We start from the raw sequence: 21,030 nt of genomic DNA, 5'->3' as shown, positions 1-21,030 counted from the left end.
AAAAAAAAAAAAAAAAAGCCAGAGATTTGCTGAGGTAATTACAGAAAGAGAAGGAAGAGGACTAAGCACTGGGATACTGCGACTTTTATAGATTAATAATAATGGAAGAATCAGAGAGGGAATGATGGGTCAAGTGAAGCATTGTCTGGTGATGGGCAGTTGTCTCAGTAGATAAACTAGATAAAGAGATCTAGTTAGGGATATTCAACTTTTTTCACCACTTCTCCATTTACGAGGCATTTATAAAAACAATTTGATATAGAATAGTTAAGTACAGATAATAAAATATTTCAGGAGATACTTAGTTGAATTGTGTGTGCCAATAAAGAAGATATTCAATGTAGTAGATATTGTTATATGAAAATCGAGAGAATGACTGGGGAGAGCGGTGTAATAGTAACTGAGGTTATGAGTACAACTCAGATATTTGGAGAAACTTGTGGGTTTTGCAGTTTTGTTACAAGTTTTTGGAGTCAGAACTACTGTTTGAAAATGCTTATTCACTTCGCTGCTTAACTGTAAAATAAATAAGGTTCATCTGTGGTGCTAAATAATGCTGCATATTCATTTTATTTTTATTTTTGAATGGATGATTTATAGTTTTCCACTCAAAGCAGCATTCAGATATAAATGAATATGAATACATTTGACATTTAGCAATATGTGCATAGAATCGTAAAGTTGGATCTAGATATAATGCCAGGGCTGTTTAGCAGTATTTTTATGTGAGCAAAAAAAAAAAAAAACTGCATTTTCATAAGATCATCACAGTCAGGGTTTGTGCGCAGCCGTACTCGGTAGACACAAACAGACACCGAGTTTATTCAAACTGCTCCTTATTCTGCATGATGTGCTATTTTTGAACTAGTGCTTTATTCTCATCCTCAAATTGTGGTTATTAATTTTATAATGATTCGAGAGTGTCCTAAAGGCTATGCAGAGAAATACTGCCTCCTTTTTAATTGTGGGAAACTATTTTCCCCTCCTGGAATTTCTTCTTCTTAGTTTTCTTTTTGTGAGGTTATCATATTAGGGTATCCGTAGACAACCTTAAGGGATACGGTGTGCATGGGAGGGAGGAAATCAGAGAGAAATTTTTTTAAAAAGCCTCTGTAGAAATTAAACACCAGGACTTGAGGGACAGGGTGGAAGACAATGCATTCCTGTCATAGGGCTGTCACACATAGTGCAACTGTCCTCAGAAGCAGGAACAGGAGCACAGACACTTAGCTGCAGAAGGAGGCTGAAGTCTTGGCCTGGCAGCCTTAATCTCTTAAAAACTGGGCTGGGTCTCAAGTGCCTTTTGCAGAGTAGACCAAGGGAGATAATTCCAGGTTGGTTTTTAAGGCTTCAGCCAGCAACCTGGCCCACAGCTCATGGAGACACAGCATCGTGAGAGTACACCCACTTTTTGCCAGTCCGGTTGTTATGCTTGGGCCCGCTGGATGGAGAAGATAACCAGATTTGCTTGTTTGGAGTCTGTTGATCACATAGGTTCATAGATCTCCACCCAGTTTAAATTTGGGAAGACGTTATAGTCCTCAAATGTGTGCGGCTTGTCTATAAGGTCTTCAAAAAAACTCTGCTAAGGAATCTAGCCTTTCCTCTGCTAGTCTCTCACAGGTGGTCTCCTCCAGAGAAGCTGGCTTGCTCACAATTCCTGATTTCCTCAAATTCATCAAATAGACACTTTGCTCTCTGGCATTCAGAATCTGATCGAAGCAGTGGAGGTTCAACTGGCTGCTGAGGCGCACAGGCCGAGTCGGCCACAGAGCAGGGCAGAGTCCTCCAGCCATGGGGCAGGGGTGGAGGCATGGGCTGGGCCCAGGAACCCTGACCACTGACCACCAGGAGCTTGGCAGCTCACTCTGCAGCTTCAGAGCGTCCACATGCTGCTCAGGGTCTGATTCTCAGAAACTTTAAAGAAATGGTTTTGGCCAGTCACAGTGGCTCATGCCTGTAATCCTAGCACTGTGGGAGACTGAGGTGCATGGATCTGGGTCTCTTGACTTCAAGAGACCCACCAGAAAAGTGACATCCCTCCTCTACTAAAATTAGAACAACAACAACAACAAAAAAGCCAGACATTGTGGCAGGCTGAGGCAAGAGAATCGCTTGAGCCTAAGAGTTTGAGTTTGCTGTGTACTGTGAAATCACCGCATTCTACCTACGGCAACACAGGGTAACTCTGTCTCAAAAGAAAGAAAAGAAAAAGAAAAAAAGTAGTTCTGACATAGCAAGCTTTTTTGTGGTTATAGGTGAAGGTTCCTTCTTCCTTTTCTTAGGTACTTGCTGGCTCACCTCTCCTAACCTTTTCAAAAAGCTACATTCCTTTCACTATGCCTCATTTTCTAATACCACGTTTCTCCTCTGCATCTGTTTGTCTGTTTGCAACTGTGTGTGTGTCCCTCCTCCATGTGTGTATGCACACACATTCACACAGCAGCGAAGAATGCCACAGCGACAGCAGGAGAAAAAGAGGCTTGGCCTTTTATCAGTGTATCCTACAAGGCAGACGTTCACTCATGTCTCTGGCCAGACGTGAAAAGTCCTGATCAGACCAGTCACGTGGAGTGAGACTGTGCCCATCAGAATTAACCCAGAGCAGACACGATACACACATGCACAGCCACAGACCCACATCTACCCTACCAGTACGAGTCTGTGGAGTCTGGAATTTCTAGTTGGAATTTTACCATACTGGCTTTTTTTCCTGAACCGTTTATTTTTGTGCTCTGGCACTCTCAAGCAGAGCAGTCTCTGAGAAGCATTTGTATAAGGCCCTAATCCCAATCGTGGAGTTGTGTATGATTAAACCCCGGCATTGTGTGGCCCGTGGACCACTCACTGCCTCTGTGGTTTGGGATAGGCTATGTTCCCTGCTTTAGTTTACTCAGCTGTCCAAGGTGTGGGTAATATCTTCCCTAGAGTTTGTTGAATGAGCATATTCCATCCCTTAGCCCAGCTCCCAACCCAGGTTAGGGTATAAACATTTTTTATCAATAACATTGGAGGAACTTGGTTTGACGTATATATTGGGTCTTTCATTCTTTTACATCAAAGTTTGGAAGGCAGTAGCTGCAGTTCTTCCTGTTAGACCTTCATGTTGTTAGAAAGGGAAAGAGAAAAGAAAACCAAGGCAGCAATTAGCTTGAGCTGGATAGTGACCCTCCCCACCCACCCCACCCGCCCCACCTGCCCCACCTGCCCCACTAGTCACTCCGGCAATGGAAGAGATACTGAAGCAGACTATCAGAAAGTCGTGTTTGGGCCACCCCTGGAATTACTTCACTAAACCGCGCTTGTTCTTGTACCAGTGATGGATAATGAAGGTCATTTTAAGGAGAACCATCCGTCCTTCTGTGCTGAGCGTCTCCAGCAATGGCTACTTTCTACAGTACTTTTCTTTTAGGACGCCTTAGAAAGGGCCCAGCTCCGGCAATGGGCGTTCATTTCTCCTGAGTGGCTGGTGTGTTTTCAGCGCATGCGTAACCTGTGCTTTATCACTGACCCTGTCCACTTCTCATTCGCCCTTGATGATTGTTTCCTGACTCTTGAGAGCCCCAATTTTGATGCACTTCTGTCTGCAAATGTCTTCTGTGTATCAAACTCACCCCGGCTGCATTTTGTTTTTGCTTCCTCTTCTTTTCTCTTGGCACTAATGTCTTGTCTTAACTATTTTTATACGTGTTGTAGTGTACAGTTTTGGAAGCCATCTTAAATCTAGTAGAGACTAAGTTAGAGACAACTTAATAAGAACTAGAGGTAGAGTATTACAAATCATCTCAAAGAACAACACCTTTTTTTTTTTTTTACCACCTATTGTGAATCCCCTCCCCCCAAAACACGTGGTGTTCATTATTTCCTTGGGAACCCACAAACACCAGTGTGTCTGTTGTGAACGCAAACCTGAATCCCGAGTGACTCATGTAACCATTACCCAGAAAACTTAGACAAGAGATATTTGAGGACAATGGGAAAAAAATGTTCTGCTTTCAAAGTTTTGCCAAGGAAATTTGCTTAGGAAAGAAACTACATATTATGGTTTGCTATTTTGAAAAAAAAAAAAAAGGACTTTATTAAACTCACAGTCTTAATGAATCAGGCCTGTGTCTGTCTGGGTGGGTGAGGGTGGATGGGTGGAAGAAAGAAAAAGACAGTGAAAGGCTTTGGAAGAAGAGAGGCAGGATAACATTGTTGTAGATGATTTTCTAAAGAAAGACGGGAAGCTCTGTCTGTCTCTAGACACTGTCTTACTGCAACAGAAAAAGGAACAGATGGATAAGTAACAGGGGTAGTTTAAAATTCCAATCATTTCTTCTCGGGATTTTAAGAAACGCTACTTATGGTGTCCTTTGGATTTGTGGGGTAGTTAGCCTGCTGTAGATAGAATATTTTAAACAGCTGTCCTATGCTGAAACTCCAATTAGATTCTATTTCTTTTTAATATAGACTGTTAATAAGAGATGTGCCCATCTGACAATTACATATCTTTTTCACTTTTGGCCCTGCTCAGGCACTCAATAAATATTTCATTATGCTTACAGCAATAACCCACTGGCAATTTGAGGCCTGGAGGGCCCTTTGATTCACTTTTACTTAATCCATGAACTTAATCAGATACTAATTGTTCTTCATCTGTGAACATGCAGAAATTACATATACCTTAAAGAAAGTTTTTTGAATTAATGTTTATCAGTCTAGAACTTGTGTTAGTAAAACTGTTGGTAAATAATAGTGTGAAAGTGTAAAATATTAGAGAATAAATGATGGTATGATAAAATACGTCATTTAAAATATGAATAGTTTAAATAGTACTGAAAAGCAAACACTGTATTTTCACAAAATCTAGAACAAGTAGTTTTCCCTCGAGTACAGTCAGATATCACTAAATTAAGTGCATTTTAATTTGTCGTGGGCATCCGTCAAAAATATTGTGGACTGGTTCCAGACCACTGCAATAAAGTGAATCCCACAATTTTTTTGTTTGTTTGTTTTAGGTTCCAAGTGCATATAAAAGTTATGTTCATACTATCCTGCAATCCATGAAGTATGCAATAGCATTATGTCTAAAAAAAATGGATACCTAAATTAAAAAGTTCTTTATTGTTTAAAAATGCTGCCTATCAGCTGAGCTTTCAGGGAGTTGTGATCTTTTTGCTGGTGGAGGGTCCTGCCTTCACAGTGATGGCCACTGAGTGATCAGGGTGGTGGTTTCGGAAGGCTGGGGCAACTGTGGCAATTTCTTCAAGTAAGACTACAATGAAGTTTGCCACTTGGACCAGCTCTTTCTGACACAGAAGACTTCTGTGTAGCATGGGATACTATTTGATAGCATTTTACCCTCATTAGAATTTCTTTCAAAATTGGAGCCAGTCCTCCCAAACTCTGCCACTGCCTGATCAGCTGTGTTCATGTCAGACTCCACATCTGATGTTGTCATCTTAACCATGTTCACAGCATCTCTACCAGGAGTAGACTTCATCGCAAGAAGTTCTTTGATCATCCACAGAAGCAGCTCCTCATCTGTTCTAGTTGGATTGTGAGATTACAGCAATCCGGTTGCCTCTTCCGTCTCCGCTTCTGATTCTAGTTCTCCTGCTATTTTCACCATATCTGCAGTGACTTCTACTGAAGTCTTGAACCACTTGAAGTTATCCATGAGAGTTCGGAATTAATTTATTCCAAACTCCCATTAATGTGGATATTTGGACCTCCTCCATGAATCACAAATGTTCTCAATAACATCCTGAATGGTGAATTACTTCCAGAAGATTTTCGACTTAATTTGCCCATATCTGTCAGAGAAATCACTATGTTTGCAAGTGTAGCCTTGCGAACAGTGTATTTCCTAAGAAATAAGACTGGAAAGTGGAGATGACTCCCTGATCCATAAGTGGCAGAATGAATGTTATGTCAGCAACATAAATCTCCTGTTTTTTTTCCATCAGAGTTCTTGCGTAACCGGGTGTATTGTCAATGAACAGTAATATTTTGAAAGGAGTCTTTCTTTCTGAGCAGTACATTTCAACAGTGGGCTTAAAATATGCAGTAAACCATTCTGTAAACAGATATGTTGATATATTTTCAAAAACTGATCTTTAACAAATAAGAAAAACTGAAAGCCTAAATGTTTGGAAGCACAGGAAGATTTTACCTTGTTAGAAACGTTTTTTTAGTGACTTGGAAGTATTGTTGTAGAGTCAGGGCAAAATATCCATTTGTATGTTTTGTCTTAGGGTTTTGTCATTCCATAATTAATGCAGAAGATTCAGAGGAGACTTCTACCTTTCCTAAAACGTGACCTGACCCTGTAAATTATTGGCTTTCTGTCGCCTCCATGTCACGAGAAATCATTAAATCCTTATTTTTGAATTTAAAATTTACTTGTAGACTATGAGGATTGTTAATGGTGTCATAGGTACTGGCTTGAAAAGTGATGCATCAACTACATTTTGGGGTGTTTTGTGACTCAATTTGTCATTTTTAGAAGATGCATCGTGTGTTACTGAACAAGTTACATTTGGATAACAAAGTCTGCAGTGGGTTTCAGGGAAAATGGTTTCCACGTTTTTAAAAAAGCGGGTATTAAAAAGTAAATATAAAAGGTACTGCTTCATAATCACATGTATGTCTAAGCAGCCTGAATAATCCAGGGCTTAATTTCTTTAGACGTATTTTACCTCTCTCATGAATCAGAAAATAATATAATTTTCTTGTTAAGAGCCCTCTTATCTCTCCCTTGCAATTTAATTAATACTTGATATGAAGAGGTAGCTGTCAGATTAGAATGAATTTTTGAATTCTGTATTGTCTTTGATGGAGTGACAATCTAAATCTTTATATTTAGGTATATTATTTTCAAGAACTTTTCAAAATGACAATTTCCAGGCTTTTCTGATGATGAAGAGAAATTTTTAGCATTTGAATAAATAATTGAATGGTTGATTTTTTTTTTCCTTAAAAGGAAATAATAGAGAAGCTATTTAAAAAGGAAAGCAGTGATGATAGTTTTAAGTAAGAATAACTATCATGTTTAAATTGTGTTATTTTGCTCCAAAAAATGGTGACATATGCCTATAAAGTAAAGTACAGGCACATTTTATGTTTTTGCAGTATTTAAAAGTGTTAAATAGATAATCCTTAGAAAATCAGGAGAAGAATGAGCCAAGAATTATTATTATTATTTTTGTTGTTGTTGTTTTTTAATTAAATCATAGTTATGTACATTAATGCGGTCATGGGGTACAATGTGCTGGCTTTATATACAATTTGAAATTCTTTTTTTCTTAGAGACAGAGTCTCAATTTATTGCCCACAGTAGAGTGCTGTGGTGTCACAACTCACAGCAACCTCTAACTCCTGGGCTTAGGTGATTCTCTTGCCTCAGCCTCCCAAGTAGCTGGGACTACAGGCGCTCGCCACAATGCCTGGCTATTTTTTTGTTGCAGTTTCGCAGGGGCCAGGTTTGAACCCACCACCCTCGGTGGATGGGGCCAGCACCCTACTCACTGAGCCACAGGCACAGCCCCAATTTGAAATGTTTTCATCAAACTGGTTAACATAGCCTTCATGGCATTTTCTTAGTTATTGCGTTAAGACGTTGGTTATTTTCGCTTTCCTAAAATCATTCCATCTACAAATATTTGTCAAATTGCCTCATAGTGTAAGCCCTGTGAGTAATGGTGACGAGAAAGACTCGTGGCCCCGAATGGCAGAGCTTACATTCCAACAGAAAAGTACAAGACAAACAAACAAAATAATTGCTGGTTCAAATGCATGCTAAGGGAATGAAGCCTGGCTGACCTGAGATAGGGAATAGCAAAAAAGAGGAAAACGACATAAATCTACATAAATGCGGTTGCTGTTCTGGGAAGGCTTATCTGAGGAAACGTTATTTAACCTGAAATTAAAGAAAACTAGCTAGAAGATTTAAAATAGAATACTTTTTAAGATAATTCACTATTTGTCTCCTTTATTATCTCTCGATAAAGTTTTAACTCTTTTCCCAAAAAGATCTCCTATACATTTTATTCCCAGTACTTTATTTTTATTTATTTATTTTTTTAATTTATTGTTGGGAATTTATTGAGGGTACAAGAAACCAGGTTTCACTGATTGCATTTGTTAGGTGAAGTCCCTCTTATAATCATATCTTGCCCCCAAAAGGTGTAGCACACACCGAGACCCCACCCCCCTCCCTCCTTCCCTCTCTCTGCTATTCTCTTCCCCTACTTCCACCGTGTCATTAATTGTCATTAATTGTCCTCGCCAACCCAAGAATGGATTAACAAGCTGTGGTATATGTATACCATGGAATACTATTCAGTCATTAAAAAAATGGAGACTTTACAGCCTTTGTATTAACATGGATGGAAGTAGAACACATTATTCTTAGTAAAGCATCATAAGAACGGAGAAGCATGAAACCTACTTTATTTTTTTGTATGTATTTATTGTACACTTTGTATCTTAAGACATTTTATAGTCTAACATTTTGGCCAAAGTCATAGAAATATAATTCACTTTTGTATGTTTATTTTATATGTAAAACCTCCTAAATTATTTTTAAATTTAAAATTTATTTGTAGACTAGATAATTTTGTCATGAGTGCATATTGGTAATTTTATCTCACTTATTCACTAACTTTAATTTCTTTTTCATTTTCCATTTACTAGTAAACTGGCAAAAAAACATTATGATGTTATTAGTGATGGAACATTGCTGTATTTTTTCTGATTATGAAGTTAATTCTTCTAAAATATTTTTCAGTGGTAATGATGTTTGCTATAGTTCCCCCCCCCCATATATTTATAATCAGGTTAGGGCAGCCGTCATCTATTCCTGTTTGATGAGAGGTTGATTCATAAGTAGGTGTTGAATTTATTGAATGATTTTCTCTATATTTGCTCCGATAATTGTGTGTTTCTCCTCTATTATTACCTTATTGTGGTGATTTACACTAAGAAATTTACTCATTTTAACTACTCTTGAATCCCTGGAGTAAACCCAACCTGACCATTGCTGGATTTGACTCCCTCCTTTTTTAAAAGGACTTTTGTATCTATATTCTAAATTAGAATGATTTGGAATTATGATTACTTCCACCAGAAATGTCATTTTTTTTTTGTATCCAGGTTATGCTAGCCTCATATATTTCTACACCCTAGATTAATTTTTGTGAGATTGTCATTATTTGTTAATGGAAGAATAACTCTTTCAACAATGCATTAGGAACAGGCCTCGTGAGCTGTTTAGACATCAGGGGTTCAGTCATAATATTAGAGAGATTTTAGATTTGAATTGTGCGACCCATATGACTTGACTTGTAAGTAGAGAGAATTGCAGAGTGAGGATAAAGAATGTTTATTTGCCATTTGTTCTACATAGACTATCAGGGATAAGTGATGAAGGATTGATGATTAGTCAACATGGGTGGTTCTTTCTTAGAGAGGTGAGTGAAATTCCCCCCTACATAGATTGGTTTTTAGCAGTGATAAATCACAGTGATTAAGAACAATTTGACTGAATATTTTTTTCTGTTATCCTGGCAGCTATTCCTAGAGAAAGAGACTGTAGGAGAGCTGATTTCTCAATCCATAATTTTTATAATTGATACTCTGACAAAAGTGTCGGTAATCACGGCAATTAACTTCTCTGGAATTATCATGCCAAAATATATCAATTATTTATTAAATGTATAGTTCAGCAGTCAAGCAGATTTGCTTCTAACACATTAATGGGGCACATAGTACAGACACTTTTACCAAAATAAAGTATTTTCTGTGGTATAAAAAAATTGTTATATATACCCCAGTAAATCTGAGAAAGGTCCATCTGTGGCCAATGCAAGCTCAACATTTCTGTTAGGTCTCCTGTTATAAAGTTTCATTTGAACATCACTGTTCCATAATATATTTTTGTTAATTTAAACATGTTTTTTCTCTGATCTCTGCAAAATATTTATACCAACCTTCTATCTAATATTTATAATAAACATTCTATGTTTATTCATGACGTTGGTAATCGTTAAGCTGTCACAGAGTATTGGTTATAGGAATCCCAATTGGAGAAACACACAGGAAGATGTTCCCTATTGGTCTCCTCATGCAGCTGTATCAGAACCGGGAGGGCTTGTTGATGTTAAGTAAATATTTGTCTCCATCAAGGAAGTGTTCTAAAATTTGAATGAGTGAAGAAGGGGAACATTTCACTTAAGGGCACTGTGCCTCGTGTGGTACTTGGCACATAAGAAGCATTCAACAAATAGTTGTTGGATGAACTAATATGTTTTCTAAAAACTGATCTCCTTTAATAGGCAAGAAAAACTAAAGGCCTAAAATGATGTTTGGAGGTAGAAGTGGGGGGGTCTTTGGTTTTATTCTTTTTGCATCGCTTTACGGGTTCTTTTAGGTACTAGAAGGTTCTTTCAGTGCCCGGACAGAGGTTTTTAGTGACTAGGAATTGCACTCAGTATTTCCAGAGTCTGGGGAAAAATACCATTTGTATATTTTGTCTTGGTGTTTTAGAATGTCATAATGTGCAGGATACTAATACTTCTTGGATTAGAAAGGGATAATTTATTAAGGTAACATTTTAACCTAGGTTCTTAAAATAGAGGTAATTTCTGAATTTTGGCCTTAACTGTCAGATTTGGGGGAGGGCCTTACTTAGACTCTTTGGCCTGAGATATTGTTCAGTTCACCCATGAGCACTCTCAGGCGCATTGGGGCATTGGGGGAGTTTTCTGAACTGTTAATAAAATAGCTCTTTGTTTCCTGTGTGGCTGTTCTTCCTTTTTTATGCAGGTCCTCAGTGGGGTCTCCCTAACATAGGACAAGTGACTAAGAGGGAAGATTCAGTCTGGACACTCCTGATCTGCTAATGATAATCTTTTCATAATCGCCCCAGAATGCCACTCTAATGCTAGAATATATTAAATGTTTAAATCCTAAATACCTTGCTAACCTATTATTCAAGACAACTCTATGAAGCAAGTACTGTCTTTCTCACTCTACATATGAGGAAATTGTATACAATAAAGGAACTGACCTTGGCTGAGGTTGTACAATTAAGACTTGACCCCATAGGACTTCAGAGCACACTTTAGATCACTGACCTATAAATGTGTGTGATTATGAAGTTTCTGAAGTTTAATAAAAAGAAAAGGAGGAGGAGAAGGAAAAAAGGTGTACAACTCCTCTTAACAGGTATATAACTTCTCTGCACATGCAGCAGAGTACTGGGCATTTGGAAATACCCTGCATGTAAGGATGTCAGCCAGTCGGAGTTGATTACATTTGATTGTCATATTCACATATGTCCTAAGGTCAGCAAATGGACATTTAGTGCAAAAAGAAATGTTTATTGGACATAAAGATGTATTTTTAAGAGCAATATTTGTATCACAATATTGTTAAACTAGATTTCTTAAGATTTAGTTTACGGAGTACTTCCTTATTTTATGAAAGAAGAAAACACATTGATAGACTCTAAGACTCTGAATGGTTTAGATGGAATAAGAGGGAATGCCTGTTGAGGGATGTGCTTAAGTCCCTGTTAGACTGTAAGCTCCCAAGGATAGGGAACTTCTCTTGTTCATCCCTGAGCCTTTGGCCGCGTGCCTAGGCCAATGCCTGTCACATGGTTGGCACTGAAAAATAAAGATCTGTTAAATGAATGACTATTTACCCTCATGCCAAATTTAGTTTTCTTTTCTTTTCATTAAAGTTAATAAGAAAGTACATTTTGGTGAAGAACAGAATGTGGAAGAGCACGCTTAAAAAAAACTAAAAGTTTTATGTAAAAAACAAACAAAACCCATAAATGTAGTTTGCCACTTAGGGAAAAGAAAAACACGGCTGAGAGCTAGCCCACAGTGTTCAAAGTGTACTCCGTGAATTACAGGGACCAGCATTGTGTGCAGATTCTACTTTTATAGAACGGAAAGTTGAGCCAGCTAGATTGGAGGTTGGGGTGGAAAAAGCGACTTCCAAGAATGATAGAGAAAGTTAAGGGAGAGATGCTATGTGTAACATACAGGGCTGATAATAGCAGGTTCTCAGAAGTTAACAGGCATGTGTTAAGGATCTGCAGTGTGCCCTGGGACAGAGCTCCCTTTACTGATCCTACCCTTCATCACAGCTCTCTTGTGCATTCCTGCCCCTTTTTACTACCAAACTGTCTTTAGTATGTTAAAGACAAAACAAAGACATTAAGTTGATCCAAAGGCCTCTAAGGAAGAGTGTAAAAGCAAGATCAGGGTTCGATGGTGCCCTCTGAATAACAAGGGTGATTCACTGGACTGGGTAGATGATTCCCCATTTTCGTGCCCATCCATCCAAAAACTAATTGCTCCCCTTTACAGTTCTTATGAAGTCCAGAGTTATTTATTTTAAAGTAATTCCTAAAGAGCTGTACTTTTCTGCCAGAAAATCCAGATAAACTCCTAAAATCTAATTGTAAGAAAACACGGGACACCCAAGTGAATTCAGTGAAATAATTGTTATTTCTATTAGTAAATTTGAATGCTATTGCTATTATAGTGGAAACATATTTCCAGAAATAGCATTAAAGATCAACTTAGTCTTAAGAGCAAAAGTCCAGCCCATTATCTTTAAGCACAAAATGTGCTTAGAGATTAAAATAATCTCTAAGAGGAAAAACCCAATTATTTTCAAATGTTTTTTGTTGTATCTAGTATATACACTCTGGATACATTGTTTTTACATCTTATTTTGTTGATAAGTATGTAAGTAATTCCATTTTATAGAATTTGTCTCTAGTTTATTTACTATGAAATATTTGTGGGGATTTATATTTGTGGAATGTGGTTCTTTAACATGTAAAAAAAATTATTTGCTACCATAACTTTGTGAGAATATAATTCACATTTCCACTATTCTACTTATAAAGAGACATTTGTGTATAATTACCATAATCACATTTTCTGAGAAAGAAAAAATGATCTTTTTTCTCTTATAAGATTTTAAAATGGTCTATCACTTTTGTCCGTTGTTAATAAATGCTATCGTAATTTTCTGTGACTTTTTTTACTTTTCATATTTTAGCTAATTATTTGGTTTAAAAATCTAACAAGTTTATATAGATTTAGGTGACCTTTTTCTAATATTAGATCTGTTGCTAATGACGGTTGTATTTATGCAAAGGTTTGTTTTTGGAAATTTCAATTTGTAAAAGTAATACAGAATTAAAATTTATAAAAGTCCTTTTTGATGAAAATTACTTACATAGTGAAGAATTTCTGATTGTTTTCACCTAAATCGATGCTGAGGTTATAAGGAGGACAGACCTCTCATTCATGATTATATGGGCTTGAGAGATGAGTTCACCTGTGGTGTTCGCTGCCCGATGTACTTCCAAACTTGAATCACTGTTAAGGTCCCATGAGCCCATTCCAAGAGGATGTTAGTTTTATTTTCTGGTAATATTGATCTACTTCTGTTTGTTCATTCACATTATTTCCCCCACTTTCCCATGTGACTTATGAACATTTATTACGTGGTCACCCAGGTTTCGAGAAGATGCAGCTGGGTCCGGGGAGCCTAGGACATCTTGACCCTTTCAGCCATCAGACCATTTCCTAGGTACCCACAATTGACACAAAGAAACAAAATATGGCCAGTCTCATGGGGGACGGGGGAAACTCCCTTCAGCTGAGCCTGAGCTACCCCCAGTGGGGGGACTATGACCCGAAGCTCCCGGATCTTGTATTCTACCTGACACTCTGCATGATTCTGTACTTTCTGTGTATGAGAAGTAATAAGTACGGTAATTAAATACTTCTTCAACATTTGTATATTGATATTAATTGTGGACTTATTTTAGTTTTTAGTGGTTTCTTTCTTCATCTTTTACTTTAATTTCTTCCTCTCTGAGTTTGCTCCTTAAGTCAAAATCAAAAAATTTTGATCTTTGTCAAAATCAGAAAATTTGTTTTTACTGTATAAGAATAAAGCTAATAATCTTTAGTGAAACATGGCACAAGCTTACCAAAGTTTTATTCTGTAAGTAAAACACAATTCAGAGTTTAATCCTACCTTTTTTTTTTTTTTTTAAGTATAAGGGAAAACTCCACAGTTTAAGAATACTAGGGGGTTTTTTGTTTGTTTGTTTGTGTTGTAAGATTTATTTATCCCCAAGGGCCTCAAGCAACTGTGCTCATTAGATTGCATCTCTCACAACATCTACCAAGTAGCTCGCATGCTCCAGGTAGGAATAAACATTTATGAACTTCATTAACTAAGTGAATAAAGTCCATTGCGTTTTTAATACCTAACTCTCACATGGTGGTTTTCTTGATAAGCATGGACTCTTTTTATATTCTCTAGTCTTGCCCTCCTTTCCCTGGAACTTGTTTGTTTGTTTTGAGAAGGATCCTTCTCTGTCGCCAGGCTGTAGTGGCGTGATTGTGGCTCCTGGGTGCTAGGACTGTAGGCTGCGCTGTTGCTAACATTAAATGCATTTTGACTCATGATACTGTCAGTCTACATGGTTTATCAGAATCTAAGTAAGAGGAGGAGCATCTTCAATTGATTGTAGCAAGTGAGGTCACAGTCAACAAATAGAGGAGTTTTTACATCTATATCAAACCAGGTTAATATATTTAATGAGGTGGATTAGGCATTTTTTCATTGAACCAATGTTTTAGCAGTTTCCAAATGAGGTATGTCACCATTTTTTGTTCTAGAAGGAAACCTTGACAGTGGAGAGAGGCCTTTTCCAAAAGATCAGAGCCCTGCTCTAAATATAGATCTCTAATTTTTTTTTTTTTTTTTTTTTTTGCAGTTTTTGGCTGAGGCTGGGTTTGAACTCACCCCCTCCAGCATAGGGGGCCAGTGCCCTACTCCTTTGAGCCACAGGCGCCGCCGTCTCTAATTTTTTATTATTTAAAATATTCAGCTCTGCTTGAGTGCAATTGGTACCATATCACCTCCCAACTTGCACAGACCACCTAAATTAAAATAGCAGAATTACTTTAGAAGTTTCCTGTTGACTTCCAAACGTTATTTGATGCTTTGTCTGCAGCTGAATGGTTTTGCGTGTTTACATGACAGCGTCCCTCACTCTGAAAGATTATTCCAGACAGTGAGTGTCTCTCTGTACGTATGACCTACCACTCTTCCTTTCAGGCCGTTATCTCCTATCTCGCCCTCCCTGTCTCCTCTCCCTGTTCTTCCAGCTAACCTTATCAGCAATCCAGACTTTTTCCCAATCTGCCTGTATGGTTAGGGAAGAGATTTTCCCATTTCTGCCTCCCAGCATTTTAGTCCTCTCCACTTAGTTCCTGTGGCATCAGGAATCTGATTGTTATCACTGCACCAGCCCTCTGCTCCTTTAGTGATGCCACTGTCTTCCATGAAAATCTGAGCACCCCCAAGTAAACCCCCTTGAGACCAGACACCACCTGTCTTCCTGTCCTTTTAGTCTTTTGCGATCCCCCTAGTCTCACTCTAGTTACCAACCCTAAGGAACCACCTGCAATTCTTGAAAATCTCCAAGGTAAACTTGCTTATGTGAACTTACACCTGCAGTTTACTTAACATTGAAACGCCTTTCACGTTTTCTTGTTTCAATTGCTTTTTAATTTCTCCCCATTGGCTTAAATCTATGAGGGCCAGATCCATTTCTTCCCCCTCCAGTTTGGTTTGTGACACAGGCTAGATGGGTGCTGAATGGAAGCTGCTGGGCGAGGGAGTGGGAATGTACCCAGCCCTCCCTGCCACTATTTATGATTATCTCCTTGGTCTCATTTCAGGTGATTTGGTTTCCTTTCTTCCCCTCCCCCTTCCTTTCTTTTTGAGCAATTCTTCCACACCCCAAACTCAAGAATCTGTCACGGGCTTACCGTTCCCTGCAGATCCATGCGGTGCTCTGTATCATTTCCGGCCTCTGTGGTCAGTCTTCCATTCCTGCCCCCTGCGTTTCCTGTTTCTCCTCCTGTGTCCCCCTCCAGCTTCTTGTCCGTTCTTTTGGTTTTTTGTCCCACTTTGTAGCACTGTCTTTATCCCACTGTCTCTGCAGTCGTGTTCATGCCATGCCCTCAGCAAGGGGTGCCTTGCCTCAGTCACTGTCTAATGAATTAACACTCAAAGTATCCCCTACCCCATGATCAGAATTAGTCCTCCATTCTGTATCTCTATATACCACTTTAATGTTTCCCTTCCATTATGATAGCATCACATTCTATTTTTATTATAGCCTTTGGTTTTTGCTTTATTTTCACCTATCTTTACCCTAATACATTACAAACTCTTTGTGATAGGGCTAAATCCGTTTAACCTTGAAAGCTACAGGCAAGCTGGTTCCATTAATGCCTGATGGATGCTGTTCCATCCGTATAAATAGAACCTGTGGCTTTGACTCAGGCAGAATTTGGTTTGAATCCTCTCTATGCCATTTCTTTTCTCTTAGTTTCCCAGTTTGTAGTAGGAAGATGATAATACCAAAGTTGCAGTATGCTTATTCAGATGACACAAAATAATATATGCGAAGCATGTAACTCAAAATAATGGCCCAGGGTGGAAATGTAATAAATGGTCATTATTACTGCTGTTACTGTTACTATAGCTGTGTACTCGCTATTGGAGAAGGGTACTGTTTTGTTTGAACTCTTACTATTAATGGTTTTTAATCATGTGGCTAATTTCTAGCCGACTGTAACCAAAGCTGGAAGTTACCCATTAGCCTTGCTGTTAAACATAAACCAGTTCTTCACTATCCTACAGTTTCTGGTTGTTATTCTGGCAGCATTACAACATTCTGCTGGTAGAAAGGGTTGCTTTAACTTCTTCAGTTTTTCAGCCAATGGAGGGCCAAGTTGCTGCTTATATTTGGGAAAAGAATTCTACAAGCTTCCAATTGTTTTCACCCAGTCTTTGCAGTTAAGAGTATGACCTGAATTTCCAGCGGTTGTTGAGGTTTGTTACGTGGTGCTGGTGAGGCACTGCGGCAGAAGGAGGCTTCTCCCTCTCGCCTGGCAGGTTTCTAACTTCTCTTCCTGCCACTCTGCTGAATTTTTATTGAACGTGTATGTTCAGTCAGAGTCTCAACTCTGTGGGTGGCACAGTCAAAATGCAGAGTCCTGGTCAGGCGCAGTGGCCCACGCCTGTAATCCCAGCACTTGGGAAGCCAAGGTGGGTGGATTGCCTGAGTTCACAGGTTCGAGACCAGTCTGAGCCAGAGTAAGATCTTGTCTCTAAAAAATAGAGACAGGCACCTGTAGTCCCAGGTGCCTTAAACCCAAGAGAATGGTTTAAGCCCAGGAGTTTGAGGTTGCTATGAGCTGTGACGCCATGGCACTCTACTAAGGATGACAAAGTGAGACTCTGTCTCAAAAAAAAAGGCAGAGTCTTTGTCCTAGAGAACTTAGTAAGATCAACTGAGAGGAAGGGCATCTAAGATATAGATCTGATTGATCATTCTTAATTTGAATTATATGTTTTATGTTTATTATCAATTAGTTTTTCTTAGGATTGAAATTATGGGAAGATTATTCACCATGATGAAATATCTCGTTTGTTTTCTCCTTTTCCAAATGAAATAATGAAGAGCTCATCAAAGAAAAAATATATATTTAGATATAGCCACAAAAAAATAATAATTGAACATATGTATTTAAAGTATGTATATATATATACACACACATATACATATATATATATATATATATATATATATATATCATCTTCTATACTGGTAAGAACAGATTAAGAAATATCACTAGAAACTGACTGAAGTCCTAGAGGCACAGTTCAGTTTAGCCAGCTAATACTGCTTGGGGTATTGGTGGTGGTAAGAGAGAACATTTAGCGCACAAGTTATCAGGGACTGTGTGAACCAGTTAGTGTTCATTATTTCATGCACTTTTCATTAAAAGTCCTGTAAAGTGGGTTTTATTTTTATAGATGAAGAAACTCAGTTTCAACAGATAGTCTTGCACAACGTCACACAGCATGAGACTTAAACTCAGGTTAGTGTAACCTACTGGTGGTCTTTTTAATTCCAGAGCAGCACTGACCAGGTTGTACTGATAAGGCTGCACCTGTCTGTGGGTGAGCAGGAGGCCCAGGTTCTGAGACTGACTACCTAATTTCTCCCTTACAAAAGCGGTAGCTCTTGGGGCCACAGCAGGACCCCCAACCATCCAGAGTACCTCTTTCAGGGGCTTTAATGAGGGGATTTACAGATGGACAAGGGCAAATAGAAAACTCTTCATTGTAAATCCTTCTGGCAGTAATACCATTTTGAGCTCCCGTGAGGAAGGGGAGGAAGATAGAATGAATGATTTAGAATGATAATGTGTTTCCCCAAAGCTACTCTGCCAGTATTCTAGTCCAGTGCATGGTAGTTTTAGACTGCAAAGTTTAAGCAGAGGAGAATAGCAGCGTGGTTACAGTTAGTGACCACATCTTGGTCAGTAATTATTAATACAATTAGTAATGCACATCTTGATTCTAGATGCAGGGGGTGCAGTTTGTGAGTAATCTCCATCTGGCTATACAAATGGCACAACTCCGTCCCATGGTCCAGGGGTGCGATGGTTTCTAACCAGTTCCTAAGCTTTCCTAGCAGACCCAGGTCTTCTTTGAGTTTGGCCTTTTAACAATTTTACTTCTAGTGTATCCCCTAGCATCCATTCTTAGTTATTCAATAATATCCCAGTAGACATATTTGCTAAGATTTAACAAAATAATTACCTAAAAGAGGTCACAAACCCATAAATTATAAATGGCATCACTGAAAGAGTTCTACCCTGGAACAGAAAGTGAAAAAACACTTAAAAACATGCAAACCAAACTCACCACTGAAATGGATCTTCTCAAGGTAATATAAGGTTTATATGATACCAAATGTCTAGTTTTTCGAAAACGAAAGCAGATTTGGCTGCAGTGAAATATGAACAGAGAAGTGAAATTCCATGTTTAAAAAAACGAGTTTATTCAGGCAAGCTTTAGAAACAAGATATTTGTTAATTCTAAGACATATATTTTTACATTTTAACGTCTTAAAATAGGAATTCTTATGGGATGACCTCTTACAAGTCCTTTTAGTCATAAAATGGTGGTGACATATAATATAATGCTCTTTTTTAGAACATGAGAGGGAGAGTCATTTCTGCTCGAATCTTCTTGGCTTTGGAGTTTACCCAATAAAATCCAAGAACCTTACCCTAGACCGCATGGCTCAGTAAGAACTGGAGACTCACTGCTGCTCTGACCTAATTTCGTTTCTTCCCCTCTTTTTTCGCTGTTGTTCCTCATTTTTTTTTTTTTTTTTTTTTTTTTTTTTTTTTTTTTTACTTTGCTGTAACCATGCTGTTCTCCTATTCCTAAACAAGCTCCCTTCCACCACCAGGCAGCTGTCCTTGTTCTCTGTGGCAGGAAGGCATTTACACTGAGATTCCATGGTTCACTCTCACATCTACTTGTGATATTTTTTCGAGTGATATGTTCTTATTTAGGCTTTCCCCAGACACTTACCTAAAATTGCAGCATCCTAACATCCCCTGTGCACCCTTCTGCTTCCTTTTTCTCTTTGCCTGCATCACCAGCTGATAGTTTATATTATATTTATCTCACTTACAGTTTGTCTCTCCCCGGTACAGTATACGCTCTGGTGAAAGAGGATTTCTGTCTGTTTTCTTCACTACTAAATCTCTGGGACCTAGAAAAATGCCTTATATAGACAAGGCACTTAATAAATATATGCTGAATATATGAATAACTGGAATATAAATGGATATGCATAAGCAAAAATAAAACAATAAATCAATGGATTCCATGCTGCAAGGTTGGTGGGGTCAGGTGGGGATAAGCATAAATATTAAGCCTGTCAGGTCATACATGGACTAAGAGTTGGGCATGTGGAAATAGAAACCTGCCTTTCTGACCAGTTATCCGAATGAAATTTGGCAATTTAGTCCCTGGGCCTAGATGCTATAACATCTCCGATAATTGAGCTTTCTGTTAAGCACAATGGAAAAATGAGCACCCAACTGTAGAGCTGGAGTGAGTAAAACTTGAACGTAGTATTATCACCAGAAACGATAGCAGGAATGAGTTAGTACAAAAAGCTTTTGAGATACTTTTTAGTTCAATTTTCTTTGTTTTATAAATAGTGAAACCGAAGCCCAGGATTTGAGAGACTTAGTCAAGGTCAAATTCTAATTGGTGGCAAACCTTAGACCTCTCTGCTCACCAGCCCGCACTGAATTGAGTGTTTTTTACTTTAACGCATACATGTGGTAAATACTAATGACTTTTCCAAAAGAAGACTTATAGAATACATAGATTCATGTATTAATGCAAGAATACACAGATTAATTTATCTGGCTGTGACCTGATTCAGCTTACAGAGGAAATTGGAAAACTTGAAGATAAGGTGGAATGTGCCAATAATGCCCTCAAAGCAGACTGGGAACGGTGGAAGCTGAACATGCAAAATGATCTCAAGTCGGCGTTTACAGACGTGGCTGAGGAGAACATCCACTATTACGAACAGGTAAGTAAGTGACATCTGACAGTGCTTCATTTTTGAAAAGTTGGGTTCTTGCTTATTTTCTGTGTGTTCTGTGTTGAAATAGTCTATTAAAGAACCAAGTGTCACCTTCAGAAGCTCCTCGGACAGCTCAGGGCCAGTGGAATTGCTAGTTACCGTATCGTTGTGTTGGCTTTCCCCTCAGTTTGTTGTTTTAGGCGGACTGGAATTTCTTAAAAGCACCTGAAAATGCTTCCTAATGATCCTTCTGTCTTCTCTACTTTCTTCTCTCTTTTCTATATAATAAAGGGTTTACAAAGGAAGGGGAAAAGTGGAGATAGGGAGCAGAAAGTCGGTTCTGGCCTGTACCCTGGAGCCCGGCCATCCCTGGCTTCTGGAGCTGCTATTCTAACATCAGCAACAAAGGAGCTTGCTGTTCTGTTACCAAAGGAGTAAAACTTTCTTTAAGTTCAGAAAGGAGCCTAGTCATCATTTTTCTTTTTAAATGATTATATTTCATTTTTAGTCTA

At 38.4% G+C, this 21,030-nt stretch overlaps 1 protein-coding gene across 3 annotated transcripts in view; it reads left to right on the top strand.

Moving 5' to 3' along the window:
- SNX7 (sorting nexin 7) overlaps positions 1-21,030 on the top strand; it is a 96,315-nt gene that overhangs the window by 46,947 nt on the left and 28,338 nt on the right. For all 3 annotated transcript variants that reach the window (XM_003784128.2, XM_003784130.1, XM_012801647.1), the window contains one exon: positions 20,372-20,524. In XM_003784128.2, the coding sequence (XP_003784176.1) occupies positions 20,372-20,524 (153 nt within the window). The remainder of the gene's footprint in view (positions 1-20,371; positions 20,525-21,030) is intronic.

This window comes from Otolemur garnettii, unplaced genomic scaffold (genome assembly GCF_000181295.1).
Source record: "Otolemur garnettii isolate 467f Iridium unplaced genomic scaffold, OtoGar3 scaffold00010, whole genome shotgun sequence".
In the NCBI taxonomy this organism is placed as follows: domain Eukaryota; kingdom Metazoa; phylum Chordata; class Mammalia; order Primates; family Galagidae; genus Otolemur; species Otolemur garnettii.
The sequence above is the reverse complement of the archived record's forward strand: the minus strand, read 5'-3'. Positions and strand labels throughout refer to the sequence as shown.